Source organism: Idiotropiscis lumnitzeri, chromosome 4, assembly GCF_059441095.1.
Source record: "Idiotropiscis lumnitzeri isolate Australia: NSW breed Sydney's pygmy pipehorse chromosome 4, RoL_Ilum_1.0, whole genome shotgun sequence".
Taxonomy (NCBI): domain Eukaryota; kingdom Metazoa; phylum Chordata; class Actinopteri; order Syngnathiformes; family Syngnathidae; genus Idiotropiscis; species Idiotropiscis lumnitzeri.
In genome coordinates, this window is record NC_142394.1 from 30,811,977 (window position 1) to 30,834,284 (window position 22,308).

General features: G+C 45.0%; 3 protein-coding genes across 3 annotated transcripts; all 3 read right to left on the reverse strand.

Moving 5' to 3' along the window:
* Positions 1–250: 250 nt before the first annotated feature.
* Positions 251–6,207, reverse strand: taf6l (TAF6-like RNA polymerase II, p300/CBP-associated factor (PCAF)-associated factor). Its single transcript, XM_088292341.1, has 12 exons — positions 6,103–6,207; positions 5,160–5,332; positions 4,642–4,728; positions 3,841–3,991; positions 3,620–3,670; positions 3,466–3,560; positions 3,324–3,398; positions 3,019–3,239; positions 2,438–2,570; positions 1,759–1,887; positions 1,193–1,680; positions 251–801 (listed from the first exon to the last, which is right to left on the reverse strand). The coding sequence occupies exons 2-12, from the start codon at positions 5,304–5,306 to the stop codon at positions 462–464; spliced, it is 1,917 nt and encodes a 638-aa protein (XP_088148467.1). The 5' UTR covers positions 5,307–5,332; positions 6,103–6,207; the 3' UTR covers positions 251–461.
* A 421-nt stretch (positions 6,208–6,628) lies between these two features.
* cth1 (cysteine three histidine 1) lies at positions 6,629–8,923 on the reverse strand. The gene is made up of 2 exons (XM_088294093.1): positions 8,717–8,923; positions 6,629–7,719 (listed from the first exon to the last, which is right to left on the reverse strand). Exons 1-2 carry the CDS (start codon positions 8,765–8,767, stop codon positions 6,886–6,888), a joined length of 885 nt encoding a protein of 294 aa, XP_088150219.1. The 5' UTR covers positions 8,768–8,923; the 3' UTR covers positions 6,629–6,885.
* An 880-nt stretch (positions 8,924–9,803) lies between these two features.
* mta2 (metastasis associated 1 family, member 2) lies at positions 9,804–21,684 on the reverse strand. Its single transcript, XM_088294012.1, has 18 exons — positions 21,231–21,684; positions 18,705–18,772; positions 17,610–17,703; positions 15,803–15,920; positions 15,628–15,691; positions 14,789–14,906; positions 14,625–14,727; positions 14,400–14,499; positions 14,137–14,325; positions 13,782–13,856; positions 13,611–13,669; positions 13,428–13,528; positions 12,533–12,672; positions 12,222–12,450; positions 12,059–12,148; positions 10,978–11,096; positions 10,764–10,906; positions 9,804–10,691 (listed from the first exon to the last, which is right to left on the reverse strand). Exons 1-18 carry the CDS (start codon positions 21,256–21,258, stop codon positions 10,538–10,540), a joined length of 1,992 nt encoding a protein of 663 aa, XP_088150138.1. The 5' UTR covers positions 21,259–21,684; the 3' UTR covers positions 9,804–10,537.
* Between the last annotated feature and the right edge of the window lie 624 nt (positions 21,685–22,308).

The following is a 22,308-nucleotide window of genomic DNA, read 5'->3' on the forward strand; positions in this document are numbered from 1 at the left end:
GAACCGGTTTGCGGTGGAAAGGTTGTTGAACATTGCATTACTCAAGTTTATTTGCATCATGAAAAAAGATCGTACACTTATATAGAAAATAGGATTTAATAAACACAAAACAAATACAAACCTTTATTTATTTTTTTAAATGATACCATAAAAAAAGTAGAGATGAGCTATAAAATAAAAATAAAACCTGTTAGATAGCATGGAATTATTAATAGGAATCTGACAAAAATACCATAAAAACACACACACATTGCATCATTTTTTTATTCCTATCTGTAAAATTTGCATCATTGAACATGCTATTCTATCAAAATGAATACAAGAAGCAAGTGTACAACTAAGTTTGACAGCAAAAAGAACAAAAATGAAAAGCCCCTTCGAAACGTCCGTCAAAGCAAACATTGAGTTGTATCATTTAAAAAAAAAAAAAAAAAGTGCATACCTACATGTGGGGACTGGCGCTAAAGGGGAAGGTGAAGGGAATAGTGGGAGCGTGCCCAACGGCGAACAGGTTTTCCCACCCGGCCGATGACGGGCAGTTTGTGGGCGTAGGCGCGCGGCGGGACAGCGGCCGGGGCCGGCGTGAGGGCGAAGGTCGTCTGGAAAGGCCGACGGCCGCGGCAACTGCGGCCCATTTGTCTGCCGCCGATGAGGAAGGAAAAGACGAGCGGCCCCGCCTGAGGGGAGGTGAAGCGAGCTTTGGGGAAAACGTCGCGAGATGGACCCGCCTGTCGCTGGCCCAGGCGCGACGTGGACGATCGCGAGCGCTGGACGGAGGAAGATGAGGAGCGAGCCACGGCCCTGGGAGGAAGAGGGGAGACACACCTGAGCTCATGGTATGTACTTGAGATATTCAAGCCAACACTGCCGGAGTGTGGAGCTTGTGATAACAACTAAAAGTACTGTCCAAGAAAAATGCCGTAAAAGATAACTCTGTTGAGACTGTATTCAAGGATCAAATGAGTCTTTGAATTAAAATCTACTTCATATTTGGTGATTTTATAGTCATTACAAGATATTATTCAAGTAAATATCTGTTACAAGCTTACAAGAATAGTAGTTAAAAAATGTGACCAATTGCAATTAATTACAAATTTCTTTGTGATTAATTGGTTAAAAAAAAAAAAAAAAAAAAAAAAAGAATTGTTAGACAGTTTTTATTAAAAACCCTCATCGATTTTCTCCTTTGTACCTTCCGGATCCAGTAGCGGCCAGGCTGGGCGGGGGTGGGTCGGTCCGGGGACTTCCATCCTGCCTGGGACTGATGTTGAGGTTGGCCGTGAGCTGGGGCATCTTGCGGGCGGTGTCGTGATTGGAGGTGGGCCCGGGTGGGTCTTTCCTGGCGTCGCCCGGCTGAGCCGGGTCGCCGCTGAACCCGGGCCCGGTGCTGAAGCGCATGGCCAGGCTGTCGCCGAAGAAGGAGTAGAGCTCACTGTACATGGCGGGCAGCGGGACGGGTGTCCAGTCCTCCCACGGGCACCCGGCGCCGCCCGTTTGAAGGTGACTGGCGATGCCCAGGGCGGCCTCGGACAAAGGTTCCGGTGGCGGGCTGAGACCGGGCGAGCTCATCCTGTATCCCAAAACGCCCGCCGCCGAGCCCAAATGGGCACCGGGGCCTCCGTCGGCAGCCGGCTGGGACAGAGAAAGTGCCTTCATCTTCAGCAAGCGCTCTACTGCCACCTAGGGGACAACACGCGAATTTTACGGCATTCTGTGGAGTACACCAAAAGCCATTTTGGGACAAGCTTTGGGACCAACCAAAATGGCTCCGTAGACTTTGTGTCCATCTGCTTTGACCTGAGCGTTGGACACCGAATAGTCGTCCAGCACCGCCTGCAGGTTGGCCCAGTAGGCAGGAAGATGCGGAAAAAGAACTCGTTCGACGGCCTGCCGCAAAGGTTAGTCAGTGGTTAAGTCATCAACCAATTATTTCATGAGGAAAAGTAATAGTAATAATTGGTAGACCTTGTCTACCAATTGAAGTACAAATGTACCTCATTGGTGGCCAAGGTCAGAAACTATTCAAATGTGCACGTAAAATTACAGAGCTGTATGATCGACAATTTATTCATGAATCACTGCTTGAACAAACTACATTTTTAAAGGGCTTATTCCTTAAACTACATGTTTAAGGAATAAGGCCAGGTCATTCATAAAAACAATGAAAACATGAATTTGTTTTCATTTATAAGGAATTTATTTCATTGAGAACCTTAAACATTTATATAATTTTTTAATTGAGAATTTAAAACAAAACATTTTCAATTTACATTTAATTTTTATTTTTAAAATAATATGACTTGGATATATTGTGGTATAGAAAATGGTTTATGACTGTACACTTTTCATGTTATATTTAAAAAAAAACGGAAAATGAACGAAACAATTGCAGGATTGTTAAAGTTGGGATTCAAAACACGACATCGGCGGCCGTCACCTTCCATCCGAGCGCGTGGAGGCCCACCACGGCGCCGTAGTGGGAGCACAACGGTCTGACGGGATCCGACAGGACCTTCTGAAGAGACAGCAGAATCTGGTGGTACAGTCCGCTCACCAGATCGCCGTGAGTCCTGCAAACAAGTCAGCACGCACGCCGTCACATTTTCACAAGTCTGCGCTTTTCATCGTGCAATCATTGGAAAAAAAACTTCATTCTCCTAACAATTCAAAAAAGCACGACTTTTAGTCTTCATGAAGCTCCTCAACGCACATCGACATAGTTCCAAGAGGGCACAAAATGTCCAAATGAAGCTCCTCAACTGACTTCAACATTAGTTCCTTGGCACCCAGAGGCCACCAGACGAAAGCAAAGCACTTCGCAACTCACTTTGCCATCGTTCCCAAGCACCACCCTGTGGCAGCAAAGCACTACTTTTGTCTAAATGAAGCTTGTCTACTCTTTTCAACATAGTGACTTGGCATCAAGATGTCTAAAAATAATGGCCAAGAATGCCAAACTGCAGTCGTGTATAATTGGTGAGCCCTGCAGGTGGTCCCTGCTGTGGGCCCCTCACCGACCAGAGGATGTGGCTGAGGAGGAGGGCGGCGTAGTCCCTCAGCGTCCAGTGGTCGTTGAGTGGGTTGATGGAGGCCGCCAGGGGCTCCAGGATGCAGTACATGACGCTGGAGACCAGGCTGCGCACGTACGAGCCCAAATACAGGTACGGGTTCTGCACCAGACTCTTCACCATGTGCAGAAGCCTGTTGAGCTGCTCCAGATCGTGGCTCACCGACTTCACCTACAAAGTCCACAAAAAAAATAAATGAAATAAAATCAGCTCAGTTGAACTAAACAACAAGCACAAGCTGGGCTGCCAGCTTACCCCACTGATGACATAAACAAAGTATGGAAGCAAGGCAGCAATTTTGGAGTTGGACTGCAGGTCCAGCAGAGCCATCTGGAAGAAGGTCAAAGGTTAGCTGCAGCTGGCGGCAGGCCAAGCGGGGACGGAGGGCGAGGTACACCTTCATGAGGTGGGCGTCGTCCCCCAGGATGGCCCTCGTGATCTGCTGGTAGTACTTCAGCAGGTCCTCCGACAGCGATTGGACGGCTGAGGGAACTTTAAAAAGATAGCGGTGAGTCGCGGCGGCCGCCGTTTCCAACATGGATGAGTCTTACCCGTTCCTTGGGGTTCCACGTTCCCTTTCCCGTCCAAGTAGGATACGCTCACTGGTAAAACAGCAACCAAGAAGAGACTTAACTCATACCGTACCAGTCGAGTAAAAAAAAAAAATAAATGGATCTTTGACGTCTTGAGCCGTCAATGGCAGGAAATGAGTTAAAGCCGCTTTCCCCCCCCCCAAAAAAAGCAATCAATCACAGGAGGGTGGACAGTGTACCTCGCACCATGGTCTCGGCGCAGCCTTTGGGAATGTTGGTGGCCAAGGCCAACTCGACCAGGTTGACGTCGCGTTCCTCGGTGAAGAAAAGCTCGCCTTCTTTCACCGAGCGGAAAGGGAGCGCTTCTTGGGAGCCGTAACCGCAGATGGCCTTCATTGGAGAGTTCACGTGAGTGACACACACACACATATACATTTATATTAGTGTTGTAAAAAAGATGAACTCATCAATGGCAAAGTTTTCCCAAATTGATGGCAATTTCTCTTCCAGCTTGCTACAATCACACGTAAATTATTCGACGCTCTGGACACGCCCCTCCGCAGCTCCTATTCGTTTTTCGACATCATCAATCGTGCCGTCCTCACAAATGGCGCTCAAGCCTTCTGCAGTCTCACGCCGGAAGTCCCTTCTCTCCCTCAGGACTGTTTCCAAATGAGAAATGTTTCAGACGCAAGCGCCTCTGCTAGCTCCATTTCGCCCGGCGCCGAGTTTGCTAGCTTTGCCGGCGTTTGCCTTCTTACGTTTTTTCAAGTTTCCAGTTTGTCTTCTGGTTCTGCTCCTGGACATAGTTCAAGCCGCTGATGTTGTTGTCAAACTTTCTGCATTCAGGCTTAATATATTTTGGGCATATTCTCCACTTTTATTGGCAAGCGTTGCCATGTTCGACTCAGAACCAAAAAGTAAATATTATTTTTTCCTACACAATTCAACTATTGAACGATACGCCAACGACGTACAACTAATACAGTATTTAAGTTTGTTTTTGCACAAATTATTTTGGATTTCTCCACTTTATGTACCTCCACGTTGCTCCAGCGAAGAGCTCTGTTAAAGTCTTCCACTGTCAGCTTCCTTCTCTTCGCATGTCTCATGAAATGAGAGCTGCCCTGTTTTGTTGTGTGCAAAAAAAGCAAACAAAAATCATCAGTACTTATACAGTACGTACGTAAACAGTGCTTATCATCATCATTAGAATTATTATAACAAAAGGTTTGGAGTGGCTTAGAAATTTTAGAAAAACTTAAGAAAAGCGGTATGTGAACAATAACTTCTTTTTTTTTTTAAATCCAGTACACTAAATTAGCCAAGTATTGTTGTTGTTGTTTTAGAAGTGTCTGTTTTCAAAAATATATTTAGGTACAATTTTGATGTACCACACAATTTTCATTTATGAAACATAAGTATATGTTATTGAATTATTTAAGCACAGTGTTAATCTTCAAATTTCAGATAATGTTATCATGCCTTACAATAATGTACATTTTGGGAATTGCGTGTTCAAATCTCTTTACAGTGTGTTTAAAAGGTGTGCTTTTACCTGCGTGGCCTCCCTCAGCCGGTAGCAGACGTCCTCGGCAAGCAGAGCGGCCACGTCATCGCCGAGCTCCACGCCGGCGCTCTCGGCCATGAGCTTGATGGACTCCCGTGACACTTCAGCGAAGCGTCGCTCCTCTCGCTCGGCCATCCGCTTCACCTCTTAACATGCACTAGCTGAAAGTCAGGTAAGCGTGGTGAAAAAGGTAACCCCCAAAAATGTAGAGGAAATTCAAGTTAATTCACATTGTAGATAAGATAAGATAAGATGTCCTTTATTAGTCCCACAATGGGGAAATTTGAGATTGTGTTTCTATATTTTTTTTCTCTTTAAAAACAAGTTACAGGCTATTTCTATAAATTTCAGGAGGTAAGATTATGCTTAAAAAGTAAATGGGCAACATGTGATCTCATTTTGCCCAAATAGACAAGTGCTCTCCTTAACTTTCACTAACAATCCAGGCTAAACTTAGCTCCTCCCGACATACAACGATTTGAGTTCTTCAGCTGAGCTTCACTTAAATTTCCTGAATGTGATCTTTTTTAGGTTTAATGTTGATCTGCATGCACTTTAACGAAACTATGCGAAATAAACGATTATACGTGGCAATGGATTCCAGAGGTGATGTTAAAAAGTCAGATTTTGTTCCTGCTTCCCAAGACATGTCAAGTTTTACAAAGTAAAAGTTTACTTGTGAAAGGTATAAACGTGACAATTTTTACCCCGAATTAACCTATAAATAAATAGGATTAAAAGAAAACAAAAAACTGTGCAGTGTGCTTCACAGCATGTCCACGATATATTCTTTTTCCTGAATTGTGGCATTTTTCGAACGGGGTTTGGTGCTAATGCTTCGAAAGCTAGCTTAAAGCCAACCGACAACACAAGACGACAACCGCTTGCTTTCAACAACGAAAATGATTCACAACTCTATATTTCTACTTACTATACAACAAATGTGACCCGATGGGGGAATATTTCACGTGGAAGGTTTTCTTTCTTGCGGGGCTGAAGGAGTCGACGCCATATCAGTCTCAACTGTCAAGTTGGCAATTGAACAGGAAGTGGATGTAATCCGCCTTTAAAATAAAAGAAATCGACTACGAGTGGTCGCAAACGTCAGGCGTTGTTTGGTTTGTATTTTTATAAACGAAAAACAATGTCACATCGGTAAACAACGCTTTTCTAAAAGCGTGTTTTGTGTGTTAACGTTCAAGTAAAATGTACGACATTCTCCAATTTTTCGGTCTAAAGGCCACTTCATACTCCACATCGCATCACGTGACCAACGTGTTCTCATTCTATTTGACATTCTAAAAAATGTTTATAAATTATTTTCTCAGCCCACTATGTAGCAGTCAAGGCCCGGGAGAGAAGGAAAAAAAAATCCTGGTGCCCTGTACAGCTATAAAACAAAGACACCTAAAGCGTCCAACTAAAATCACCACCTAAAAACCCAATTTGACAAAGAGTAGTGTATTAAAATCATTTTATTCACATCATGTTAGTCATTCCTCCCAGTATGTACAACAGTTAAAAATTATATTACGCTTGTGATTCAGTTGGACAGTCCAACTACTAACTACGCTTGAAAAACACAAACGACCTTATAAAAAAATACATATAAAAAAAAAAAAATTAAAAAGCAAATGTACAAAATGGGTTCAAAAGTGTTTTAAAGAAAAATTGTACAGAAAAATAAAAAAATCAAAACAAAAACATTTGTTGTTCAGTACCGACATTGTTCCCACACGTCACGGATCTTGTTGCTCTCCATTTGCCGCAGATGCAAGGCCAGAGGTAACAACAGGTCGCTGAGATGCTGGCTGGAGAAGGTGAAGGCGTTGTGGGCCTCCGGGGAGGTAGAGGGCGACACTGACGGGGACTCCAACGCGGGCGATGCCGGGCCCACGCTGCTCGGGCCGGACTCTGCGCTTTTCACCGCACTGGGGACGACATGCCGGAAGCGGCATCGCGTGCCGTACACGCAGAAGCCGAAAGTGCTGAAGGTGTGGCAGATGGCCTCCCGGGGCTTCTGCACCCCGGCAAGGTTGGCAACGCTCTTGTCCATCGGAGCGTCCTCCACGTGTAGGAAGTTGCAGCGCATGCCGTATGGGCAGATGCCAAAGTTGCTGTAGGTGCGGCAGGGTACGCTGCTGCGGCGGGAACGCCGCGGTACGGGCCGCTGCTCGGCGGCGCCGTGGACAAAGAGGCAGCGGCTGCCGTAGTAGCAGTGGCCCGCCATGTGGTAGCTGCGGCACAGCTCCGTCTTGTACTTGGGGTGGCGGAAGGGCACGTGGAGGTCGCGTAGGCCGTGGGCAAAACTGCAGCGCTCTGCGTACTTGCAGTAGCCCGTGGAGGCGTAACGGATGCACAGCTCCGTCTTGTAGCGAGTGGAGCACACCCACGGGAGTTGCGGCAAGGGGGGGTCCAAAACGGGGAGGAGGGCCTCGACCAGGGAAAGGCCGCAGTCGTCTCCGTCGACACTCGTCTCTTTGATGGAGAGCAGGTTGGCCACCAGCTCCTCGTCGTGGTCGGCGGGAAGGAGCAAATCACTGCTCGCCTGCGATAGAAAAATAGATTTATGCTGACAATATAAAATGCAATAGACGATCACTGAAGTTTGGGGGGGGGGGGTCCAAAGTGGATCGTGCAGGCCCGCTGTCCTGCCTGTTTTTTCCATCTCTACCCGCTGTAACACACTTGATTGAAATGATCAGGATCGTTATCATGCTTCATGAAGAGCTGATCATTTGAATCGGGTGTGTCGCAGCTGGGTGAGCTAGAAAACGGGTAGGAGAGCGGCCCTTAAAGACCGGTGCGGAACATGCCGGCTGCAGTTATAAACGTTTGAACAATTTATTTTTGCACACAAATGTGAGCAACACGTGCAGACAGACAAGACTCAGGCATATACTCTATTCTCTGAAAATAAATGACCATTACTGCAGCTTACTGAGTCAGCTGTGTAACGCTTGCGTTTAACATGCATGGCTGTTTTATATAAAACATAAAATCATGACAAATAAAATGTTAAGCCTTACTAGCTGTGATCTGAAACTAACACCAAATCTAAAGAAAATGTGACAAAGCATCTTATTTTTTAAATTATCCCTTAAAAATGACAATGTCCAACTTTAGATTTTTATTCTTAAAAAAATGTGCTGCCTCAACATTTCAACGTCTTTCTTATTGAATTGATATCAAGGCCGATGTTAATTTTATGTAGCAGAACCTGCCCCTGCCCCAAAAGATAAAATAAATGCATACGTCGTGATTCCAAACCACTGCTCCAAGAAAATTGTCAATTGCACTCAATTAGTACAAATAATTATTCTATCTTTGTCGGCAACCTTTAGTGGTACGCACAACTATTCGGTGCTCTTCCACAAGATGGCAGTCGACAACTGCTCAATTGTTTGATTACTGCTTACGAGATCGAATTAAGTTTGCCTTTATGTTGTAAGATTTAAACTTGTGACTTACCCAAATACTGCTTATTTTATTTTATTTAGTCATAGATCTCAAGTTACATATAAAAAATTTTTGGAATGACTTACCTCAATCATGGCTGCGCGCGTGGTTGCAGTTGATAGGTGAGGTGAGCCCATAATTTATTCGGTACAGGAGGTGATACAAGCTTTTCTTTAAAACCAAAATGTGTTTATTTCCATGGGATGGGGACTGGCATGGAAGCGCAAACTCTCACGCTCCTCTGTTACATATCGCAAAGTGAGAAGAGGTCAAGTGCTCCTTTTTGAAAATTAGGTGAAAGGCCCGCCGTTGTCCCAAATTAGGATCTGGTGTGTGCGAGGGTCACGTGGTGGAGGTGAACCAACCAGGTGCGCTGTTTTTGTCACGTGGTTCACGAAACCACGATTCATGATCTGATTTTCAACGGGTTTATTTTTGAGTGACTCGCGCTAAAGACATTCCATTTTCTATACATATTTCTTTTAGAATTGGCCACAAACTCAATTAAGGTCCCGCGCTAAAGTCACGTGAGCGTTTCTAAACATCCAAAAGTTGGTTTCGTTTCTGATTGCACCAAAGTAAGACAGAAAGGCAAACTAGATGAGCACAAAAAAAACTCGGAAGGAAAGAAGGGTGAAAAGGAAGAGGGTGGAAGAGAAGAAAGTGTTGAACAAGCATGTGTAATAAAAAACGATCTAGGAAATGGAAACGTAGACTCGCCAAGGTGTCATGCAAGTCAAAAAACGAAACCCAAAAAAAATTGCGTTCCCTCACAAAGATTGCGAGATAACGCAGGTTTTTTTTCTTGCAAGTTAACGCTTCTTTTTAATTGCGCGTTTATGTACTTGCAGATCATCTCCCGTAAAAACGAAAGCAACAAGGATGGAGGGGAATGAAGACAACCATCACCACTTTTTGGCTCTCCACCAGCTCAAAGAAAATCAAGAACAAGACTAGAAACTGCTTGACCACAAAGAAAAAAAAATCTTTATTTCTTTTCTTATCAAGAGACATTACAGGTTACAGAGACGCTGGAATTAAAAAAAAAAACACTTGAGAAAAAAAAGTTTGTCGCATATTTCTTTTGCTGCCCATACAAAAAGTCAGTACCCGGACACCCACTTTTTTTGTATGTTCACACGACCCCCCCCCCCCCCAGAATGAAGTAATTTTTGATTTATTTTACTTTTTTATAGAAAGATAAAGTCCACATTGGGACGAAACCTGCTTGGAAAAAAACGTCCTTGCAACCCTGAAATGCTGTGGAACTTCGGAATTCGGATTACGCAATTGTTTTTGTTAGAAAAGGTATTGGGGGGCTTTTAAATAGAAAAGGTGAACGAGAACTGAGGGTCCTATACAATTTAGCGGAGGCCCTATTGTTGAAGCAAGCACAAAACAAGATTGCGCACGTAATTAATTCAACTTTTTGCATTTCTCGGGACATTTGGCTTTCGGGTAAAACACCTCCAGAAGGTATTGGGAATGATTTTCCATATCATGCAAATTGTTTTGTGCTTGCCCACGTTTGTAACATGAATAAAAATGGTCAAGGTGCAAGACTTGAGTAAAAGTTTGAACAGTTTAAAGCTTTCACCCCTCCATTTTGGGAACATACAGCAACAACGCACACATTCACACACAGTGTGCTTTGGCGTCCAAAAAAAAATGTTTCAGGGAGGAGGAGAGAAAATATCTTCAACTTAAATTACACATGTAAAAATCTGCGGCATTAAAAAATATTTCAGGACCTGGAATAAAATCCTACAAAGCCTGAGTTGTTGTGTGAATGTTGGAAAATTTTCCTTGGTGGGGGAACTCAGCGAACTAAAGACAAATGGGGAAATAAAAGACAAAGGGTACGGTCACCGACCCCTATCCTGTTAAAAGAAGCCCCCCCCCGCCATTCAGTCCTCGAGGACGATGGGCTCGCTGGTGCTGGAGGGCAGCAGGGGCATGGCCAGGGGGCGAGGGGGCGGCGGCAGCTTGATCCGGACCGGAAGGTGAGGTTTCCTAGCCGCCCGGCGCATCTCCGACTGAGTCAGATGTTTCCTTAGAGCCCTGCGCGTTAAAACATTGGTCAAGCATTTACGGCACATGAGACGTGACATACGAAATGCGCAAATGTTGTACCTGGTGTCCTTCGTGGCGACAAACACAACAGGGTTGGGGGCTTCTCCCTGGCTGACCTTTTGCCGCTTGATGACAGACTGGGAGGTGGTCCTCATACCCGACGTGTACGACCTCCCGTTGGCCGAGTACGGCATTCCCGTGGCCTGTCCGAAGCAAAGCGGCATTTGAGTCGAATGCGTCCAGCGTCGGCATGTGACGGCGCCGGGACACTCACGTTGTCGAAGCCTCTCTTTCCCAGAAGGCCTTGGCCCGCGCGGGGCTGGCTGGCCTGGTTCCTGTTGATGGGCGTCGGGGGTCCCCTGGATGCTTTCAGCTTGAGAGGAGCAGAGATGGCTGCGGAGAACACAGAAGGGGGGGGGGACAAAAGAAAAGGAGATTTTATTTTCACGCCAGTTATGTCAAGACAAAGCGCTTTTATTCATATAGCACATTTTCATGCACAAGGAAACTCAATGTGCTTCTCACACATTTAAAAAGAATTTAACACACAAAAAACCCCCCGAAGAACAAGACATTTAAAAGCAAAGTAGAAAACATTTTATTTTTTTTGGGGGGCTATAGAAATTGTGTAAAAATATTTGTCATCGTTATTGGGGGCGGGGGAGCAGTTTTTAACGTGGTTTTAAGAGCATTTACACTTGGGGGGTCATTTCTGTTGGCATCTTATTTCATTTGCGTGCAGCAGAACTGAACAGCTGATGCAGTGTTTGCTTGAACTCCGGTCCCCACTAGAGCCTCGTTTCCATCGACGGTATCTACTCTGCTCAGCTCGACACCAAAAACACTTCATCTCCATTCCCAGGTGCCCCTCCTCACCGTTATGGTGACCGTAGCTAGTGGGCACTGCGCACACTTTTGGTTCCTCCAAGCGGCCGCCTCTGCACGTCTTGGTCATCTCGTAATCTTCAAAAAAGTTGGCAACTCCTCAAAAGTTAAAGTCTTTTGAACTTTTTGCTTGGCAGCCTTTCTTTTCCTTCTCCGTCATGAACGGCGTCCGTTTTCTCGTGGTGGTGCTTTGCACATTGATGACGATCGTCAATCATTGGCCTCCAAAATATTTACGTCCCATTTTAGAACTGGGCTACTTTTTTTTTTTTTGTCGGAGGAGACCGAGTTTGCGTGGAGCAGCGTTCAGTTGTGTAGATACGGTCGGTGGAAACGAGGCTTAATTGACCCGAGTCTGCAGACCTCAGAGTCCTTCTGAGTTTTGACTCCATGAGCATCTTCGACGCATCTCGGCCCGAAAGCCATTCGGTGATTTCTGGACGATTAGCATACAACGTGGCTCCTCTTACCCAAGTCCTTCACGATGTTGGCCAGTGACGGTCGGGGAACCAGCTTGCTCTTCAGAGGCGTTTTTGTCGCTTTGGGCAACCGGATCATACCTGAGGAGAGCGGAGTCAAATGTGGGCCCGAAACCGTGAGCTCGACGGAGAGACTGTGTGCGTGCGCACGTACACTCGGCTTTGACGGCGTTGGCGTTGATGGAGGCGTACGGCCGTCGCGCCGCCCGCCGAGGCTGCAGGATGTCCTGGCACACCCGCCGGGCAACGCGGGTCAGCTTGGTGGTCTGCAGGATGAACGTCTGGCGGTTCTTGGCCAGCAACTTGGCGCGGCCCTCGTTGCGGGTGAACGGTGAAAGGCCCTGGACCTCCTGGCGGGTCATGTGACTGCGTGGCCCCAGTTCCTAAAATGGCAGAGGACAATTACATCGGTGATTGACAGACGGATGGTGGACGCTGGGAGGAATCATGACGAAGGAGACGTACAGAACCAGTTCTCGCAGCGCCCTCGAGCTGCGTTGGGGTCTTCAAGCCGCCGTATTTTTTCCAGTAGATCCAGCAGGAGGCGCAGAGTCTGCATTGCATGTTGGGGGGCCCCCAGGCGTACCACTGCGGCGACTGGGCCGCTGTGTTGAGACCGCACCGTCGTTAATTGAAACAAAAGACATCAAGCAGACCTAATCCGTGTCTCATTCATTCTGTTTTCAATTGGCAATAAAAAAAAAATATTCATTTGTTTATTTTGTGCGTGCGTTTTTTTATGGCACACAAAAACTTATGTTAAATTTTAGGCTCGGATAAGATAAAGTCGGGTTTACATCATTCAAGTTGTATTTTTCATACTTACAAGTTAAAATATGACTCTTTCCCTCCAAAACATTGATTCTTATTTTGCCCCCTACAAAAAAAAAAAATACCTGGAAACACGGCAAGTTTCACGGTATACCGGTAGTAGGAAAGTACCGCAATACCTCACCATTACAAAAAAAATAAATAAATAAATTAAAAAAATAAAAATACAAATCCATGTTTCCAATACTGGAGCTCCTGTGCAGGAGAAAAGGAAGTGCGTGCAAGCTTCAAGCTGTTCATTAGTCGCTCCTGAACAATCTGTACAGTATTTCATGTCAAAATTAACAAACAAAAATGAATAAACCGCAGCATATTTGAAGCGAGTGTGGACGGACGCCACCTCAAGTAGCCGCAGGAGAAGAAAACTCACAGTTGAAGTTCACAGTAAAACCGAGACGCAAAACAAAGAATTAAACATTGTCAAGGTATATCAAAAAACAAAACTTGTAAAACCTGTTTAAAAAAAACAACAACAAAAAACAAACAAAAGCAGCATTGGTCGGACATGAAGCCAGACTTTGCTACTTACTGTGACAACTCTCGCAGTTGAGTCCTTTCTGGAAGCCTGCAGCCCCGTTCATGCCGGGCTTGCTGCCTGGCACCATGATCTGATTGGGGTTGGGTTTGGTGCTGTGTAGAAAGGGAGAGGGGGGGGCACAAAAGTTATTTCATGGAGCGCTCCAGTGAAGGTGCAGTGACTTGTAATACTCACTAGGTGGGGATGTAGACTTGCTTCAGCTTACTGTCTGCCTCGGCTGCCTTTAGTCGTTTCTGAGAGGAGCGTCATCAACCCCACACATGACAAAAAACAAAAAAATATATAGAATAATTGTGGCCAGAGAGTAGCTCTCAGGTGAGCACAAAAACGCGGCAGGGTGTTCACCTGCTGGATGTAACGATCTGTCGTCTTCCACATGTAGTAGAATTGGACCACGCTGGCTAAAGATTTCCAAGGAAGCTGAGTGTGACACGAAAAAAAAAAAAAAAAGAGAAAAAAACTAAATAAAAATCTCAACGTCAAAATGAAGTAGATAAACTGCCTTTCAGGGTTCATTTGAATTTACTTTCATTATAAGTCCAAAACAGTGATGATTAATAACTCTAATTGTAATACAGATTAATTGATTGCTTGTTTAAAAAAAAACAAAAAAACAACAACAACAACAACACCGGAACAGGACCTTTTTGCATATTTCATTGCGATGACAATCGTCAATTTGAGTAATTCATCTGCTTACAAAGTCTTGACGGATGTCGTTGAAGTCTTTGCCGTACTTCTCCAGCGCTTCTTCAAACAACATGGCCTCAGAGGCGCTCCACTCCTCCATCTCGTCGCGACAGAGCACGGGTCCGCCCTGAGGCACCAACGTGGACATGGCTTTGGCCAGGTCGTAATTGTTCTTTTGCAACGTGTCCATGGCATGGAACTGCGCACACACAAGACGCACAAGAGTGAGCTCAGAGCCGCGTCTGCTGGCGCACGCGTGCGCGGATGTCACACCAGCGTGATGTCTCGCGAGGCTGCCGCGGCGCTCATGTGCAGGCTGGGCTGGCGGATGGAACTGCTGCAGTCCAAGGCTCGAGCGAACGTCCCGACGGCTCTGCGAAAAGCGCAATTGCACGGCTCAGGCTCCAGAATTGGAACATTATAATTCACGTTTCGAATTCCGTCTTTTCCACACAATACCATTTTTTTTGGAGCGGGGCGTGTGAAAGGAGTTGTTACCTTGCTACTACGAGGAACTGGTCAATCTGGGGGTCTTTAAGTTGGTTGTCAGGGTCCCACACCTTAGTCTCCATCTTTTCCTGGATCCGGCTGTCCAGTTCTCCTGACATAACGCGGCACCGCTGTCATTCGAGGAACGGAGGCGGACGCACTTCGCAACTCACCTTCTGCTAGCTTGTCGGGCACTTCTGCTTGGTATTTGGAGCCCACCCGGATTTCGCCCTGGTCGGCCAACAGGGTCTTTTGGACCGGGTCGAACACCAATGAATAGAAGAAACAGTCCTGAGAAAAACGATGAAAGATGAAACAATATTGTTCATTTAATATTTCAAGGACACTGAATAATTAATCCAATTTTAATCAACAGAGCAATTTAGTAGAACGTAATTAAAAATATTTTTTTTAAAAAGACTTCAGTTGGTCGTCTTTTTTTTTTATAAATGTACATTTAATTTATTGACGCTGTATAGTGTCAATATAACTTCAGTGCTGAAGTGCAGGCCACGTGCTCACATATTGTTTCATGAAATAAAAAGACGACAAAGCCACAGATTAATTTGCATGATTGCAGTAATCATCTGATTTATGTTTCCGTCACACTCGATTGGTCGAATTTTGTGACTGTGCGCGCTCAAATTTCCCCATCTTCATCTTTAAAAGACCGCAAGCCACTCCTCTAAACTCGTCAAACTCAAGTTGATGAACATTTGATGAAATTCATGCTTGGTACATTTCGTTTTCATTTTTGCACAAGGAAATCTTGCAATTCAAAAATTGTTTTGTTGTTTGCATCTATTAAAAAAACTACGTAAGAGGACCTTGGGAAGGAAAAAGGTCACATTTTGAAGTCACAATGTTGAGCAGAAAAAATTGTCATTTGCAGCATTTTTCTGCCCAATTTGGTCAGTTATGTAAAAAGCGAGAAACAGACGTTTTCTCTGTTTCAGAAAAACAAACAGAGAGTTGAGGTGTGAAATGCTGTTGAACAAGTCAACCTTCTTACCTCTTTCTCCAAGTATCCTGCCAAGACGTCTGTTTCATTGAGGAGGGTGACGTTACATTTGCCCCTGGGGAGACAGCGAGGAGCACGACTCAACACATGGAAACAATTGGCGGCGGCTCGAGCGAGGTTCACGGCACACGACGGATGGAGTGAAAAAGGCAGTAGCCGACGCTACCTGATGTGAGTGGCGGGCAGCGATTCAAACTGTCGCGACAGGAAGAGTTCTCTGTGTTTGAGTTGGTGCTTCTGTTGCTCGGCCAGCGCCGGCTGCTTGGACTCCTCCTCGAACTCCCCTGCGAGTCGCGAGAAGGCCACCAAACAACGGGGGACATGAATTCAAGCCACAGTGACAGTCAAAATACAATTTGAGATTTTTTTTACTCAGGGTATCAAGTCAGTAATTCTACTTCTTATCTTCACTTGCACTTAAGTCCAACATGCGAGTACTTTTGCCACCTTTGCCATGAGAGACGTCTCCAAAGCATCTGTTAGCGTACGCGACACGATCGCGCATTCCTAATTTTCAGGCGGCCGAACAATTTGTTGTGAGCCGAAGGCGAGGAGGGGGGGGCTTTATTATCGCTCCATCTCTGGAAGGACTCCACCCCTGCGCTCTGCCAAAGGAAACCCTGTCAATGAGGGGCAAGTGAGCCAGCGAGGCCGCGCAAACACACACACTGGGGGAGGGACGCGACCTACGGCAACACCCCTTTTCTGTTAACCTCTCAACTCTCTTCCCCCCTCACCACCCCCTCCCGCCGTCCGGCTAGTCCCTGCCAGACAATGTCGGAAACCCTGTGTACCAAACCTGAGGCGCCCATCCCCCCCCCCGTTACCCCCCAACACGTATCCCAACTCACGACACGCACACACGCAGAGCAGCGCGCTCCATCTTGAGGAAAAAACAAAAAAAACACAAACTATCCAGGATTAACACATGAGGTGCCGCGCCACATGAAGGGCCTTTTGTCTGCCGTTCGAGTATGAGCGAGGACACGCAGTCTTCATTTTTTTTTTTCTTTTAGATGAGCACCCTGACAGGAGCAATGAGCATCCAAATTTGGAATTTGCAGACCAATCATGTCGACGGTGTCCTCGTGTGACCAGCGTTCGGTACGGTGGGCGAACTGTGGCGCCTCTATTTTGGAGGTGGGCATGTCTTTGTCTGAGGCAGTGCATCCAGGAGGGAGGGGAGGGAGGGGGGGTGCTAATGAGTCAATGTGATCAGACTTCGGTGGGCTGCATGTCAAAAGCAGCACCAAGCCGAGCTTCTTATATCACACACACAAGAGAAGAAAGAAAGCGAAGAGCTTCACCGAGAAGCGCATCAAACTAAAAGGACAGAGGTGGACACGATTTTACTCTTTTCTGAAGGCCGTTTTGGAGGAGGCTTTCAGAGAGACGATATCACATAAAACCTTCACCATAGAGCCTATTTGTTCCAACTCACAACCTCAATTTCTCCGGATGCCACCATTTGGTTTTGAAAATTATTCGTGTGCTGTGGACCTTCCAACACGACTCGACTCTTTCACAGACTTTCCTTTTGGGAGATATCTTCTCGCGTTGCCGTTTTAAGGACATGAAGACGCTTGGGCTACAAAAAGACTCCTCAGGGTTTGCTGGGCCAACGATCTGGGGTCTTTAGAGACTTGACGGGACATGACAAGAATTGACAGGACACGACGAGACTTTTTGCGGCATGATGAGACTTGACAGGACACATGTACCACAAAATCAAAAATGTCATAAAATTGGTAGTAGCAAAGCAGTAATTGGCTTTTACTGGTTACACACACACACACGCACACGCACACACACACACCAGTGGCAAGTGTTCTGGCATCATAGTTTGGAGTAGAATTTGTGTTTTAACAATTAAGATTGGCAGTCACAAATATATTAATTTGGGGGGCAGGGGCTCTCTAATCAGTCTTGGTGGTCCCCGACCGGCGGTATTAATAGCGGTGGGTGTCACTTACTTGCATTGCTGTCGGCGAGAGTGTTGAGGTTGCCCGAGATGTCTCGTCGCCTGAAGAGACACACCACCTTGGCCTCCACGTTGCCATTGGCTGTCTGCGCAAAACACACAATACACAAAATAAATAAAAATGCCCCTTAGCCATCACACAAGAAAACTTTCTATTCAGCTGTTCAATTCAAACTGTGAAACTCGTAAAACACAGTAAGATATATTAGATTATATTATATTAATTATAATTACGACATTGCATTGTATTTTGTTGTCTGTTTATTTGCTTTCATTTCTTGCTTTATTTTAAAAAGTTGTCTTCAGCCAGGTCGGCATTCCCGATTAGAAGCTGTCCTCAATTGCCTCACATGAATGAAAAAAATTAAATTAATAACGCAAGTATATCAGAGACGGGCTCAGTCGAGCCTGCGAAATCAGCAAAAGTTACAGACGTCTGGTGCACTTTCTCAACAAGAAATAATTTACAATACATTTTTTTTCAAGGAATGAAAAAAAAACAAAAAAACATTCTAGCTTCACAATGCTACAGTTGCCGTTTAAATCCAAAATGAAAACAAACTATGGAGCTGTGTGCCACAAATTTATAATATTATAAATTTAAACGTGAACTGTGCGGTAAATGATCCAATTTCAATTTTCTTTCAAACAAATGATCTTTGTTCATCTCAGCAAACAACACAAGGCGACAAGCAGGATTAAAAATTATTCCCGATGTCACAAAGTACAATTAACCTTCACAAACAACACGCCTGCATTTCACACCAAGTACATTTGTTGCGGTTGTTATTATTTCACATGTTCGCGTGAAAAATGTGCGCCTTGGCTCAAGAAAGATTTGTGTGAGCCGGGCGTCCATATTGCGAAAAGCATCCATTAGCGCTCTCGTCTAAGAGTGTTACATAAAGGACGCTCCTTCATCTTTGACTGGCTACAAATCTGCTGATGCCGACGCCGCTGGGATGTTACATAAGGAAGCTCATGTGCCCGTGTTGGGTCACTACGACACACAAGAGAGCGAGCGGCCCGCGTCGCCACGAGGTCAAACCGGGTGGGGGTGGGTTTTAGGAGCATGAGAAAGACGCACCTTGTTGAGCTCTTCTATCCTGCGGATCAGGTACGGGTTGCTGGAGGAGTTCTCAAAGTACACGTAATCTGGAAGGAGAAAAAAAAAAGATGAAATTGACGAGCGCCACCGTTGCCATGGCAAGCTGGCAAGCGTCCACGCAAGAAAATTCAATTCAGCGCCACAAACCAGGTGGACATCGCCGCGTCGTGTTGCACAACGGCAAGGGCGGTTTGATTGAGGTGTGTGTTGCGTTAAACATGTCTGAAGAGGCGTGAAAAGGATGCCCCCCGCATCTCCACCAACATTCAGAAATTCACTCATTTGCACGTGGTTGTCATATCGACAAAAAGGGAAAATTAGAGCGCCAACGGACACAAACGGCAGCCGAGAAATTGATGACTGGGAAATGTTCTCCAGATATCGCCCGTCAATGACGAGCATTGCCCCGGTGACCCGAATGTTCGGATGAGTTGGGGAAAAAAATGCGCAAATCAGCCTTGTGACTGTCATTCCAGTACATTTACATTTTCTGTCACCTTTCAATTGTTTTTTGTATTTTATTTGATTTTTTTACAAATTATAACATAATGCAAAGATAAGGCACTCCCCCTAGTCGTTTTTTTTTTTATTTTCAATTTTTCTTTGTTGTGAAGTTACGGTAAATATTAAAGAACTTTTTTTTAGGGCAGCACTTTTTGCTCCAGAAGATCTTAAATAATCTTGAAACTTATTTATTTACCCAAATTTAAGCCACCCTGTGCCGGCTGGATAGCAAAGCAACCTTAACCAACATAAAATTTTTATTTTACTCATCACATATTTTTTTAATTAATCTGCAGATTGATCGGTTATGGAAATGTATTTTATGCTGCCAAATTTTGGAATTTGCTTCGGCCTCAAAGAATCCTGATCGATCGAGGCGTAGAAATTGAAAAACTATCCAAGATGAAAATATCTCGAATCAGGGCAAAAAAAAAAAGGTTCAAGCCATAAGACAAAAACGCAAGTACATGCAGGTGTGCTCGTATCTTTCAGTTAATTGCGGCGTGTATGCCCGTGAAACAGTTAGGCCCTTAAACAAATTAGCCTCATCGCCTTACCGACAATTGTGTTGAAATAAAATAACCTTTTTTTCCCTGGGTCTTTACTTTCAATTGTAAAAAAATTAATAAATAAATCATATTGACCAATGCGAAATACTTATATCTTGAAAAACTTTTCAGTCATATCACCCGGCCCAAATATAGGTGTAATTTTCGACACCAGTTCTAACTACTTTTACTTATTTTAAGGACTCATGCCTGTTCTATTGGCAGATAATTTTGCTCAAATTAAGTAATATATTCCTCAATGCATTACTTCATTTATTGCATTTCCTCTCAGCACGTTGTGGCGAGTGAAAACAAAATATTATTGTAGGGATTCTATTCCAGCTGGTGGATTTCTTTTTGAGGATGCCACCTTTAGAAAATATTCCGGCAAAGAAACAGCCAATTTGAGCAGAATCATTTTCATGTCTGACAAGCAGAAGCCAAGGCCGCAAAAAACGCAATTTATCAACATGTTAGAAACCTTTGACCCGAGGTATGTGCTCACAAGCAGCAAACATTTTGCCAAGGTTGCCTTGCATGGGCTGTACAAATCCAAAAGCAAAACTTTACGTCAATATTATCATCACTGAGGTCGTAGGTGAGCTGCTCCAGCTAGCCCATCTTGACTCTGGGTCGAGAGGTCTGGTCTCCAGTCAACCACTGGGTATGTGGAGACAAACAACCATTCACGTTCTAATTGTGACGTGGATATGCTAACCTCTTAGTCCACAACGCTGCATATTCTCAGTTCAGCATTTGTTGCCGAGGAACTATGCTGAAGTCTGTTGAGGAGTTCCAGTTGGACAAAAGTAGTGCTTTGCCATCATCCTGTTGCAGCTATTGGCAGATTAATTCTTTTTTGGGATTGGCACCAATTGTTCGCGGACTATTCACGCCCCCCCCCCCAAATGACAGTAATGAGTAAACTAAAACAAATCTCTTTTTGCCTAAGCAAAAAGAAAAGCTAGGCTAATGCTAACTAGCATCATGTGTAAAGAGTCAACTTCCGATCTTGCCACTAAATAAAAGAAGCACGAACTGTTGTGCTAGTATGTCGAATTTAATGCTATAAACCAAGGAATCGGGGATAGTCGCCTCCTGATAACTTTGTAGCAAGTCAACGCATCGAAATTGAAAGTTGACCTTTTGCAACACTTTCGCGCACTCTTTAGAAGTGTTAAATTGTACCATCGGGTGGAAATCTGGTCGCAAAAGCGACGTTTTAACTCGCATTTGATGCGCTACGTGACTTAAATAGTGGACTGGAACTGAAAAAAAAGTAGACGTAGACACGGTTAGCCGAGCAAGAGCTAGCTGGGATTAGCGGCTAGCTCACGGACAGCTAGCATGTGGCTAGGCTAACGTGCAGCCCGAAGGAACAAGCACGTTCAAGAAGAGGAGTGGGGGGGGCGAGGGTGGTTTGAAAAAAAAATAATCAAATGAGACAACTTACCTCCCACTCGATACATGTTGGCCGCCATTCTTTAGTAATGAGCTCCAGTGTAACGAGAAGAGCTCGACTGCGGGGCTCTGCTTTTAGTCCATTTATAGACGGCCGCCGCGTCGTGAGACAAAGCCGGCCGGCTCCGAGACACAAGCCGAATGAGTGGCGGTTTAAAAAAAAGTTTAAAGTTTCCGTCACGAAACGCTTCTCCAAAACATTGGTCTTTAATTCGCTCCCGAGACAATCTTCTTCTTCTCCCTCTTCTCCTCCTCGCTCACTCGCGCGCGCTCTCTCTCAGTCTCTCTCTCTCTCTCTCTCTCTCTCTCTCTCTCTGTGTCTCTCTCTCTCTCTCGCTCGCTCGCACGCTCGCTCATTCACGCGTCTCTTCCTCCACTCTTCCTCGCATCCTCCGCTCAGCGAAGCTTCATCCTCCTCATCCTCCCCTTCTTCTTCTTCTTTTTCTTCTTCGTCGTCGCCGTGTTCGTCCTCTTCACCTCGACTCGGTGACACAGACAGCTCGTCATCTTCGGAAACGTTCGACAAACCTCGGAAACGTTACCAGTTCGGCAGTCGGAGCGTGTCCCTCGGCAGCGAGAAATCTTATAGAAAGCGACATCTTTAACAATTTTAACGTTTGACATAAACAGGAAATAACACCCTAAAAGTTAAAAAAAAATGAACCCTCTGCGGTCTGTTGTCATTTTCCCCACCTCGCTTCTGTTTTTAAAAGCATTTTTTAGCTAATGCAAATATAATTTAACTTCCTGAATGTGTGGAATTTCATCTAACAGTTCCAATTTCTGCATGCTTTGTTTGCAGCGTTCCTTGTAAATAGCCGATGCACTTTCTTTGCATTATTGTGAGCGTTTTCTGGGATGTTTCTGATGTCGACAGACAAAAGTTATACAAGAACATCCAAAACAGATGAAAGGGCAGGGTTGACATGTATCTTGACCGCTGTCTCGACGGAGGACTGAGCTACTTTGTGTGTGGAGTGACTATGCGAGAGCTGTGGCCGATAGCAGCTCTTGTTGAACGAATGTAATATACATTTTAAATTCGCATTTTTTTATCAGCACTACCATTA

What these genes read in the sequence shown, in the direction of transcription:
- taf6l (XM_088292341.1), bottom strand. Translation starts at nt 5,306, where the DNA reads ATGGCCGAGCGAGAGGAGCGACGCTTCGCTGAAGTGTCACGGGAGTCC. An exon ending in CGTGGAACCCCAAGGAACGG is followed by an intron (nt 3,561 to 3,619) that starts GTAAGACTCATC and finishes ATCTTTTTAAAG; the next exon opens with TTCCCTCAGCCGTCCAATCG. An exon ending in GCCGCTACTGGATCCGGAAG is followed by an intron (nt 802 to 1,192) that starts GTACAAAGGAGA and finishes TCTTCCTCCCAG; the next exon opens with GGCCGTGGCTCGCTCCTCAT.
- cth1 (XM_088294093.1), bottom strand. Translation starts at nt 8,767, where the DNA reads ATGGGCTCACCTCACCTATCAACTGCAACCACGCGCGCAGCCATGATT. An exon ending in CGCGCGCAGCCATGATTGAG is followed by an intron (nt 7,720 to 8,716) that starts GTAAGTCATTCC and finishes TTTCTATCGCAG; the next exon opens with GCGAGCAGTGATTTGCTCCT.
- mta2 (XM_088294012.1), bottom strand. Translation starts at nt 21,258, where the DNA reads ATGGCGGCCAACATGTATCGAGTGGGAG. An exon ending in GGATAGAAGAGCTCAACAAG is followed by an intron (nt 17,704 to 18,704) that starts GTGCGTCTTTCT and finishes TGTTTTGCGCAG; the next exon opens with ACAGCCAATGGCAACGTGGA. An exon ending in CAGATCGTTACATCCAGCAG is followed by an intron (nt 13,670 to 13,781) that starts GTGAACACCCTG and finishes CGCTCCTCTCAG; the next exon opens with AAACGACTAAAGGCAGCCGA.